The following is a 9,408-nucleotide window of genomic DNA, read 5'->3' on the forward strand; positions in this document are numbered from 1 at the left end:
AATCAAGTAAGAAAGGAATCTAAATAACAAATTGCTGCTTCTCAGCACTGTAACTTAGAGAGCTCAGCTCAGTTCCAGACCTTACCTGGTACTACATTCACAAAACTCATTTTTTATGTGAAGCAGATAAATTTTACACTCTTAAAAGAACCTCACATATACACCACTTCAGCCAAGGCAGCACCAGTATTTCCTAGATCTGCCCCAAGGAATTAGGCCATGCATTGAAGAGCAAAAGGAGAGGAAAGGCTGATCCCTTTTGAATCAATAGAACCCATGTGTAATATTTAAAAATCAAGACTAAAACCAGGCATCATTTAATGTGTTTTAATAGCAAACTTACAGGAACAGCACAGAAGACAGACAACATTAAAAACATGTACTTGCATGTAGGACAACTCAGTTAGAAAAGTATAGTGAATGGATGGAATCTACTGTATGATAAAAATGCTACAAACACCATTTAGTTGCCATTGATAAGAAATTTACTTGTTTAAAAAAATCCAAATGCTGGCATTGTCCAGAAAAATTTGACAGGTTTATTTATAATTTTTTTTTTATAAAGTTGTTTTGGTGAACAAGTTTCAACGATTCACATTTTTTATTTTTTTTTTTTTGACCGCATTGTTTATTTTTACGTCCCCCTCGTTTATATTAAAAATCCACACACAAATGAAAATGGAAAGAAAACTTGCCAATACCCAATTCTGTCCCCTATTTTTCCACTTGCAACCATATACTTAAGGTACCTTTTAACCCCATGGAAAAAATATCTAACGTTCATTACTACCAATAACAGGAAGAAGATTTTGCTTGGAGGATGACAGACCCATGGTGGCGAGGCTTTAGGCACGCTCCCCACGTATGCGGCGTGCTAGCTGGATATCTTTTGGCATGATTGTGACACGTTTGGCATGGATAGCACACAGGTTGGTGTCTTCAAACAGCCCAACCAAGTAGGCTTCACTTGCCTCCTAGGGTGGAAGAAAAGAGGTAAGGATATTTTCAATCTCTGAGCATCAGGGAAAAGAAAGATTCGTAGTTCAGGATTAAAAGTACAGGGTGACGTGGCATTGAGTTGAGGTTTTGATCTTTATTACTCACAAATATCAAAAGTTTTAGATTTTCAGAAATGAAAAACCTCCACTTTCTGATAATATTCTGTGTCTAAAGTAGTGTACTGCTGCTGTTTGGTAAGGACATCCTCCAGAGCACAGCAGAACTGACACACCCATGGGACTCTCACGAGACAGGAAGGGGTTACATTATCAGCAGGTTAGTTTGTTTAGGAAATTCTCTTTTCAAAGGCTGGGTTACACTGTTTGAGGGACTTGTTTGTTGCCTCTTCCAGAGTGAGAGTCGCTGAGCATCAGGTGAAATTGGCAAGAGCCAGGGAAAAAGAAGAACACGAATTCCTTCCCAACACACAGCTCAGGCATACAGCTCCTTCCACAGACACTGAAGAGGTGGCTTAAGTCAAAAATTAGCAGAAAAAATGTACTGAGAACTATCAGAAATGAGAGAATTCCTTTAAGTTCAGGAGTTCCTTCAACCATCAAAACCAGGCATCAGCCAGGGAATGACCATCAGACACTTCCCTGTTCCTGTACTTCCTTCCTGCCCACCTGGGGACACAGCACTGACCCCACCACCACAGACAGCTCTCAGCTCACACCTGAGCGAGCCAGGGGCAGCACAAGGACAAAGCTGAGCACAGTGGCTCTCCCTGCCACTGCACAGCTGCAGGCAGGACCCTGAGCCAGACAGATGCTCAGCTGGACCCAAATATTTCCCTGACTCACGTGAAGTTAGCTGCTGGTAAGCCCAGCACAGCAATGGACATTGTTCAAACACTTTTGGAACACATGGAATTCTAACCCTATCAATAACACATGGAATTCTAACCCTGCCAATGTCCTAGGAACCATCTCAGTGTGCCAGTGTTGGACACAGCCACACCTGGGCTGAGAAGGGGGGAATGATGGGGCTCAATTATAGAAAGGAGGGTGAGGTCACTCTTTCTACAACGCACAAAAGAGAACACCTTGCATGAACCACTTGATTGCCAGGAACTCCAGGAATCAACTTATTGGGTTCAAAGATCCTGTTTAAAAACATAAGATTTTCCAATTTGAAATAAACCAAATATTTACTACAGCTGATGAGGACTGTGGTATTACTAAGTCATTTAATGTGCAGGAGGATATGAGAATTCTTAACGCAGTTTTGTCAAATTAATACATTAAAATTAAGACAATTCATCAAATATCCTTGCTGGCACAAACACCATGGTACCCAAGGGGTTAATTTTAAAAAAAATACTTTTTTGAGTTTGTTTGTTTTTTCAAATATGCAAGCAGAACCCACTAGGAATTGTATGTGACCAGGTTCTACACCAACAACTCCTTAATGCAAAACCAGGAACATTCAAGCCAGGAGCTTTCTGAAAGTGTAACAGCTACTAAATTTTAATGGGCAGATCTAGATAAAGAGACACACAGATAAACCTCAGGATTTAAGAACTAACACACAGAATAACTAAAAGCAAAAGCAGCAACTCTGCAAACACACACAGGCACCTTTTGAAGCTAAGCATATGCCCAAGTTTATGGGCTCTCATGGCAAATGTCTTGGCCCCTTATCAAGGGGAAGTCATTAACTGGAAAGAGACCATTTTGTCTGCATGTCAGACAGACTACAACTACAGATATGTTCTGGAACAATCTTTCAACAGCTATCTTCAATCAGGAGTGTCTTTTATCACAAGAGGGAGATGTCCCCACAGTAAGAACTCAGTCTGGTGGGGGGTCCTGACTTAGATTCAGAAATTTGGGCCAGAAAGAGTAATTAATATTTTTCTCTCTGTATAATCTAAATAAATTACATAACTAATATATTTTTAAATGTGCTTAGCATCAAACACATCCTAGGAAAGCAGCTGTTTCCCTAACTGTGTTTAGATGTGGCTTACTAGGCTGTTTTTCTTTAGAGGGCATTTGAGGACACCAAGACCTCCCCATTAGGAAACCCTTGAATCTGCTTTACACCATGTTTCCTCTCCAACTGCAGAGCTTAAAGGTGGAGGAAATGTGTTTTCCTTGAGCATCTTAAGCATTACTCTAATGAATCCAGGGGCTATTTAAATAAAACACCCAAAGCACCACCTATAAACCAGACTTTTAGGCTCTGTGAGGAGCTGCTGAGCTGCCCCTGTGCTGTTTTATTCCATGGTGCCCACAGGAACTCCCAGGATAAGGCAAGGCTGAGATGAGCATCCCTCCCCAGTGGTGCAGGCCACGCCCACCGCGGCAGCTCCACCAATCAGAGGGAGTCTAGAGGAAGCCTGGAAACAGCCTGGCCAATGGGGGAGTGGGGCGGGGCTCCGGGAATCCCGGCTGGGGGCTCGGGGGATCCCGACCCGGGGGCTCGGGGGGGGGGGGATCCCGACCCGGGGGCTCGGGGGGGGATCCCCCCAGCCCGGAGCCGGGACCCGGGCAAAGCTCACCTGCAAAGCACCGATGGCAGCGCTCTGGAAGCGCAGATCTGTCTTGAAGTCCTGAGCAATTTCACGCACCAGACGCTGGAAGGGGAGTTTGCGGATCAAAAGTTCGGTGGACTTTTGATAGCGCCTGATTTCACGCAGAGCCACGGTACCCGGCCTGGTAAAATTAAATATAGTGGAAATTAAGATAATTAGTATTGAAAATATGTTCTGCATCGCCTTAAAAATAGGGGACATCCTCCAGACTAAACCAAGCACCATACACTTCTGTTTTCCCTAGGAGAGTCCCAGCATTTACAACACACAATCAGTTCTGCTGGCAAAGGGTCACTGTCTCCTCACCACCAATCTCTGCCAACTCCCACTGGCTTCAGCAGGGATCCCTCAGGCCAGGCAGGCTCCCAAGGCCTGACTTCACCAAGGGAACAGTTGGCCAACATGGGCTGTCCAAGTGACAGCAGCACAGCTCAGTGCAGATGTGGCAAACCACAGAGCTGCCATGAGTTCAGCTGTACCAAAGGTACCCCCGAGGGGCCTGACAGGAACTCTGATTTTAAGGGAAATTGGTTCTTCTTCTCTACTATCAACATTCACAGAACCAACAAAATGTGTATTCTCTGTTATATTGACAGTCAAAATTATCCAGGGTATTCCCCCACGTTAGGTTTGGTGTCAGAATGACAAATTCGGAATAGCAACATATGTTTGCAAACACGATGTTCATCTGTGAAATCAATTACACATTTATTTCTGCGGAAGCTTTGTCTTTTCCTGCTCCAGCCTTATTATTTTTCTCCCAATTGATGAATTCTGCCTCACACCTAGAGCAAGAATCACAGAGTGGGTCAGGTGAGGAGGGACCACAGTGGGTCACCTGGCCCAACCTCCCTGCTCAAACAGGATCATCCCAGAGATTGTTTCTCAGGATTGTGTCCAGATGGCTTTTGGCTATCTCCAAGGAAGACGACTCCACAACCGCTCTGGGCAATCTGTTGCAATGCTCAGTCACCTTCACAGTAAAGTTGTTCCTCATGTTCAGGTGGAATTTCCTGTTCATTTCTGCCCATTGCCTCTTATCCTGTTGCTTGGCACCACTGAGAAGAGCCCGGCTCCATCCTCTTCATACTCCTCGATACATTAATAAACCTCTCTTGGACTTTTACATTAAGTCCTCTATTCAAAACCCACTTGTTCCTTGGGGAAAACATGGATGGAGAAGACGTACACCTAGCCCAACACCATCCTGCAGGCTGAACCACGACTGCCGCCGCTCTGTCGGGTGCCAGGCCTGGAGAAGCTCAGCACCGGGGGGCTGTCACAGCTCTGTCACCGGTTCCGCACCGCTATGCCAAGGCCGGGATTCGGGACGGGCGCTGCGGGATCCCCGCCGCATCCGCGGGTGCGCGGCTCCCTCTGGCGGCGGCTCCGCGCCCTGCAGGGCCCCGCGCCCGCGCAGCGCCGCCGGCTCCAGCCCCGCGAGCGGAGCGCGGAACGGAACGCGCCGGTAACAATAAACTTGGCGGCGGCGCAGCCCCGCTGCGGCCTCCTGATAACCGCGAGCGCAGAATTATAAAAATTTAAAAGAACCGCCGAGCCGCGTCCGCCGCGGGGGGAGGGGTGTCGATTTTGTAGTCACCAGCACCGGAACGCCCGGAAAGGAGCTGATGACAAACGCCGGGGGTCGGTACCGCCCTGGGAATTTCTATTTTTGCGGCTGGCGGGGACTCGCGCTTGTTTTCTTTTCGGCGGTTTTATTTTTTTTATTTTTTTTTGGTTATTCCGCTCGAGGAGCGGAGCGCGGAGGAGGTGGGGAGAAGAGCCCCCCGCCCTATCGGTCCCGCGGCGTGGGGGGAAGAAGGAGGGATTTTTTTTTTTTTTGGGGTGGGGGGGGGAGGTTGCCCGGTCGCGCCCCGCGGCCGCCTGTGCGCGGCGCTGCGTTACCTGTAGCGGTGCGGCTTCTTCACCCCGCCAGTGGAGGGCGCGCTCTTGCGGGCGGCTTTGGTGGCGAGCTGCTTGCGGGGCGCCTTGCCACCGGTGGACTTGCGGGCGGTCTGCTTGGTACGGGCCATGCTCCTGCCGACGTCGCTGCCTTACACCTGCCAGGAGGAACGTGGGCAGGCAGGGCAGAGGGGAGGTGGTCGCCCCGCTCGGCCTGAGCCCCCCCCGCGGCACCGGCCCCCGGGGCGGGCGGGCAGCGCGGCCCCCGTCCCGCGCAACGCGTCCCTGCCCCGCCAGCCCCGAGCGCCGAGCCCGCGGCGGCCGAACGCCTCCGACGGGCAGTTAAAAAAAAAAATAAAAAAACACCCACACCAAAAAAGGAAAAAATTAAATTAGAAATTAAACGCCTGCCGATCGCGGAATATTAAAATACCGCTTTTTTTGCCCACGAATTCAATATCAAAGCGGCGGCGGCTGAAGCCGAGCGAGCCGCACGGCAGCAGGCGCGGAGAGGCGGCTGTCGCCTCCCCCCCCGCCGGCCGCCCGTCACCTGCCAAGTGTTTGCAAATACAGCCCGGCAAACATCGGGGGGCTGGCACCGACCCGCCGCTCCCACCCGCCGGAAAACCTCCTCCGAAACTGCGGAGCGGGGCCGGAGCAGCGGCAGCCCCCGAACGGCCCTCCCCGGGCTGCCCGGCGCCCGCGCTCCCCGAGCCGCCGGCAACCGCAGGCAGCCCGGCGTTTATCGTGCGAAAAGGAAAGGGGCCGGATAAAGTGCGAGAAAGCAACAAACTTTGTTTTCGGGGGGTTGTTTTTCGGGTGCCGTCTTTCTCTTTCTGTGCAACTGCTTCCCCAAGAGCTGCCTCGCTCCCAAGCGCCTCTCACAGGCAAACTCAGCTCCCAGAGCCAGAACAAAATGGAAACAATCACGAAACGCAGCCCTAGTCCCTTTGCAAAGGAGGAAAAAATAAATTGCGAAAAATAACGCCAAAAATATCGCCAGGAACTCCAAACCGTGCGGGTGCAGATGCAGGGGGAGGCAGCGGAAAAGTTTGCACTCGAAAACCGAAAAATTGCGTCGCGTTTGGGTCGTTCCTTCGGCGAATTTCTTTCCCTTTTTATTGTTTTTTATGCAATAGGAAAAAAAATATGGTCGGTGACCAGAGAAAAGAGACAAGATGGTGAAGCTGAGCAACAACTGTGGGGAGCAGGGGAAGGAAGGCAGGAGAGTTACCCTGGGCTGGCGAGCGGCTCCCCTTTGCGACCGCTTCCCGGCCCCGATCCGGGGGATGTCGGGCTCAGGAGGCAGCTGAGGGGCTGGGGAGGCCGCTGGTGGGGGTCTGGAGCGGGGGCGAGGGGAGCAGAGGGGGGCAACGACCGCGCCAAGCGGGGCCGGGGGTGCCGGCGGAGGGAGCCGCTCCGGCTGCGCCGGGAAGGCGGCGCGGCCGAGGGGAACGCGAGGCGCCGCCGCCTCCCGAGCGCCCCAAAAGTTTGTGGGGAGGCTCGGGGGGCAGCGGCGGTGGGTGTCGGGGCGCGGGGGGCGGCGGGCGCGGCGCCAGACTTACCCCGTCCGCTGGGCGAGCGCGGCTGCCGTGCGGGAGGGAGGGAGGGAGGGATGGAGGGCGGGCAGGCGGGCGGGCGCAGGAGGAGCCGGAGCTGCTGCGGCTGGCGCTGGCGGCGGCTCGGAGCACAATTGAAAGATGGCTGACGGGCGAGGGCCGGCCCCGCGCGCCGGCCCCGCCCCCCGCGCGGCGGCCCCGCCCCGGCCCCGCGCGGCCGCCAATGGCGCACAATGGAGGGAAGGCGCGGCCCCGCCCCCGGGCCCGCCCCCGGGCCGTGTGTACAAACACAAAAGGCACGCCGCGCGCGCCCGGGGATTCCCTGTCCCCGCGTCCCCCTCACGGCCCGGCCGCCACCCCCGCCCCGCCACCGGGCACTGCCGCGGCCGCCGCAGCCCGTCTGGATGCGCCCTGCCTGGGTTCTTTGGGTTTGGGGTCACCCCGTGGCCAGCAGGACTAGGGGAGTGATTTTTCCCCCTGGGTCACACATGGAGTGGTGCGTCCAGTTCTGGGCCCCTCACTACAGGATAGACGTGGAGGTGCTGGAGCGTGTCCAGAGAAAGGCAACGGAGCTGGGGAAGGGTCTGCAGCATTCATCTTGCGACGAGCTGTCAGGGAGCTGGGGTGTTTATCCGGGAGAAAAGGAGGCTCAGGAGTGACCTTATTGCTCTCTACAAGCTCCTGAAAAGAGGTTGCAGCCAGGGGGAAATTGGGCTCTTCTCCCAGGCAACCAGTGACAGGACGAGAGGAAATGGCCTCAAATTGCACCGGGGGAGGTTTAGCTCGGACATCAGGAGGAATTTCTTCACTGGAGGGCTGACTGGACATTGGGAGCTGGTGGAGTTACTGTCCCCTGGATGTGTTTAAGGAAACACTGGACATGGAACTTAGTGCCATGGTCTAGTTGGGAAGTGGTGTTCAGACAAAGGCTGGACTCTATGACCTTAGAGGTCTTTTCCAACCTACTTGATTCTGTGATTCTGTGGCTTTTTTCTTTACACAGACGCAAAACAAAATTTCTCCCTGTAAGCTGGCCCATCAGAGCTCACCCAGCAAGGATCTGCTGTGGGAGGGCCATCAGCATGCTTGGTGTGTAAAATGAGAGCTGAGTGTCAGGAGGGGGCTGCTGGGGTATTTCTGTCTCAGACACACACTGCAGGCACGATGTTCACAAGGAAAATCTGCTGTTGGGGAAGGAAGAGGAGCCTCATTTCCTGCATCACTGCTGGGCCACGGGTTGGGGTTTGAGAGGCAGCTATTGCAAAAGCAACTGTAAGTGTAGCACTGTCACCACCAGCAGACCCCAACCGGTTGTATCAGCTGCCATGATGTTTAGTGAGAAAATTTGCTCTTTATTTTCTATTAATGTCAGGAGCAAAAGGCCCTGTGGGAAAGTAACCTGCACTCTAATACAACTGAACAGCCACCGGCAACTGTTGCAAGTGCATCTCAACTAGAGAGTCAGAGCCTCTGCTCTGGTGCCACCATCTTGTCTGTCATTTAGGCATTAGAAGGAGCCATATTTGATTTGCAAAATCTTTATTACACATTATGATGTAATGCAGCTCTTCCTGGAGACATCCAAACTACCTCCAGCAGCAGAAGTGGTTTAGCCATGTGAGCATTCACTTGGGGCTAATCAAACCTGACAAGAAAGAGTGTTATCGTGGGCAGAACACCCTGCTAAAATAGATATAGTCTGCATTAGTGCTCAGATAAAAACAACGGGCTACACTACACAGACATGACCAGATATGCCACACACACACACCTCTGCCCCTACAGTGAGTTTATGAGAGGTGGCTGTCAGGAAAGAGAAACCATAAAGGATTTTATTTATACTTGCAGCAGTATTGGTGGATTGGTGGATAGTATTTTATGAGATAATAGCACCTTACTGGACAGCCCAAAGTGAACTCTGAGCTGTCCAGTATTATACAATCAGACTATTTGCAAATGCTCAGGCACCGAAACTGGCATCAATTCCCCACACACCACACGCATCCCATATGGAAAAGTTAGAAGAGGGCAGCACCAGTCCCCAGCCGCAGGAAGCTGCCGGAGGTTAACAATCCACAGCTCGTCCGTGTCCGCTTTAGCTGTGCCCGCTCCCGGGGGTGCGGGAAGGGCTCTCGGTCCGGCGGCTCCCGCTCCCTTCTCCCGCAGGCGGAGCTGCTCCCCCGCGCTCGGGGCTGCGGCCGGGCCGGCCGGGCGTGCCCGAGCCCCGAGGCCAGCGGCGGGGCCGGTCCCCCGTGCCACCGGCCGTGCCCCCGCCGCCATTGGCGGGAGCGCCCTGGAATTCCATGACGCCAGGCGGGGCGGGGCGGGGAGCGCGGCTGTCCCTGCCCCGGCCAGCCCGTGTTTTCCTCCCGGAGCTCTCGTGTGTCCCGCAGGGCCGCAGCCAGAGCT

At 52.9% G+C, this 9,408-nt stretch overlaps 1 protein-coding gene across 1 annotated transcript; it reads right to left on the reverse strand.

Annotated features, from left to right (window-relative positions):
• Positions 1-312: 312 nt before the first annotated feature.
• On the reverse strand, positions 313-7,094 carry LOC128946543 (histone H3.3A). The gene is made up of 4 exons (XM_054290421.1): positions 7,006-7,094; positions 5,444-5,598; positions 3,506-3,659; positions 313-974 (listed from the first exon to the last, which is right to left on the reverse strand). The coding sequence occupies exons 2-4, from the start codon at positions 5,569-5,571 to the stop codon at positions 846-848; spliced, it is 411 nt and encodes a 136-aa protein (XP_054146396.1). The 5' UTR covers positions 5,572-5,598; positions 7,006-7,094; the 3' UTR covers positions 313-845.
• Positions 7,095-9,408: the final 2,314 nt, after the last annotated feature.

This window comes from Melozone crissalis, unplaced genomic scaffold (assembly GCF_028551555.1).
Source record: "Melozone crissalis strain CALT ecotype California unplaced genomic scaffold, PUWL_Pcris_2 ptg000081l_1, whole genome shotgun sequence".
Classification (NCBI taxonomy): Eukaryota; Metazoa; Chordata; class Aves; order Passeriformes; family Passerellidae; genus Melozone; species Melozone crissalis.

Excerpts from the sequence above, each read along its gene's own strand:
- LOC128946543 (XM_054290421.1), bottom strand. The coding sequence starts at position 5,571 with ATGGCCCGTACCAAGCAGACCGCCCGCAAGTCCACCGGTGGCAAGGCG. Across the intron at positions 3,660-5,443 it reads AAGAAGCCGCACCGCTACAG|GCCGGGTACCGTGGCTCTGC; the intron begins GTAACGCAGCGC and ends TAATTTTACCAG. Across the intron at positions 975-3,505 it reads CTGCCATCGGTGCTTTGCAG|GAGGCAAGTGAAGCCTACTT; the intron begins GTGAGCTTTGCC and ends CTTCCACCCTAG.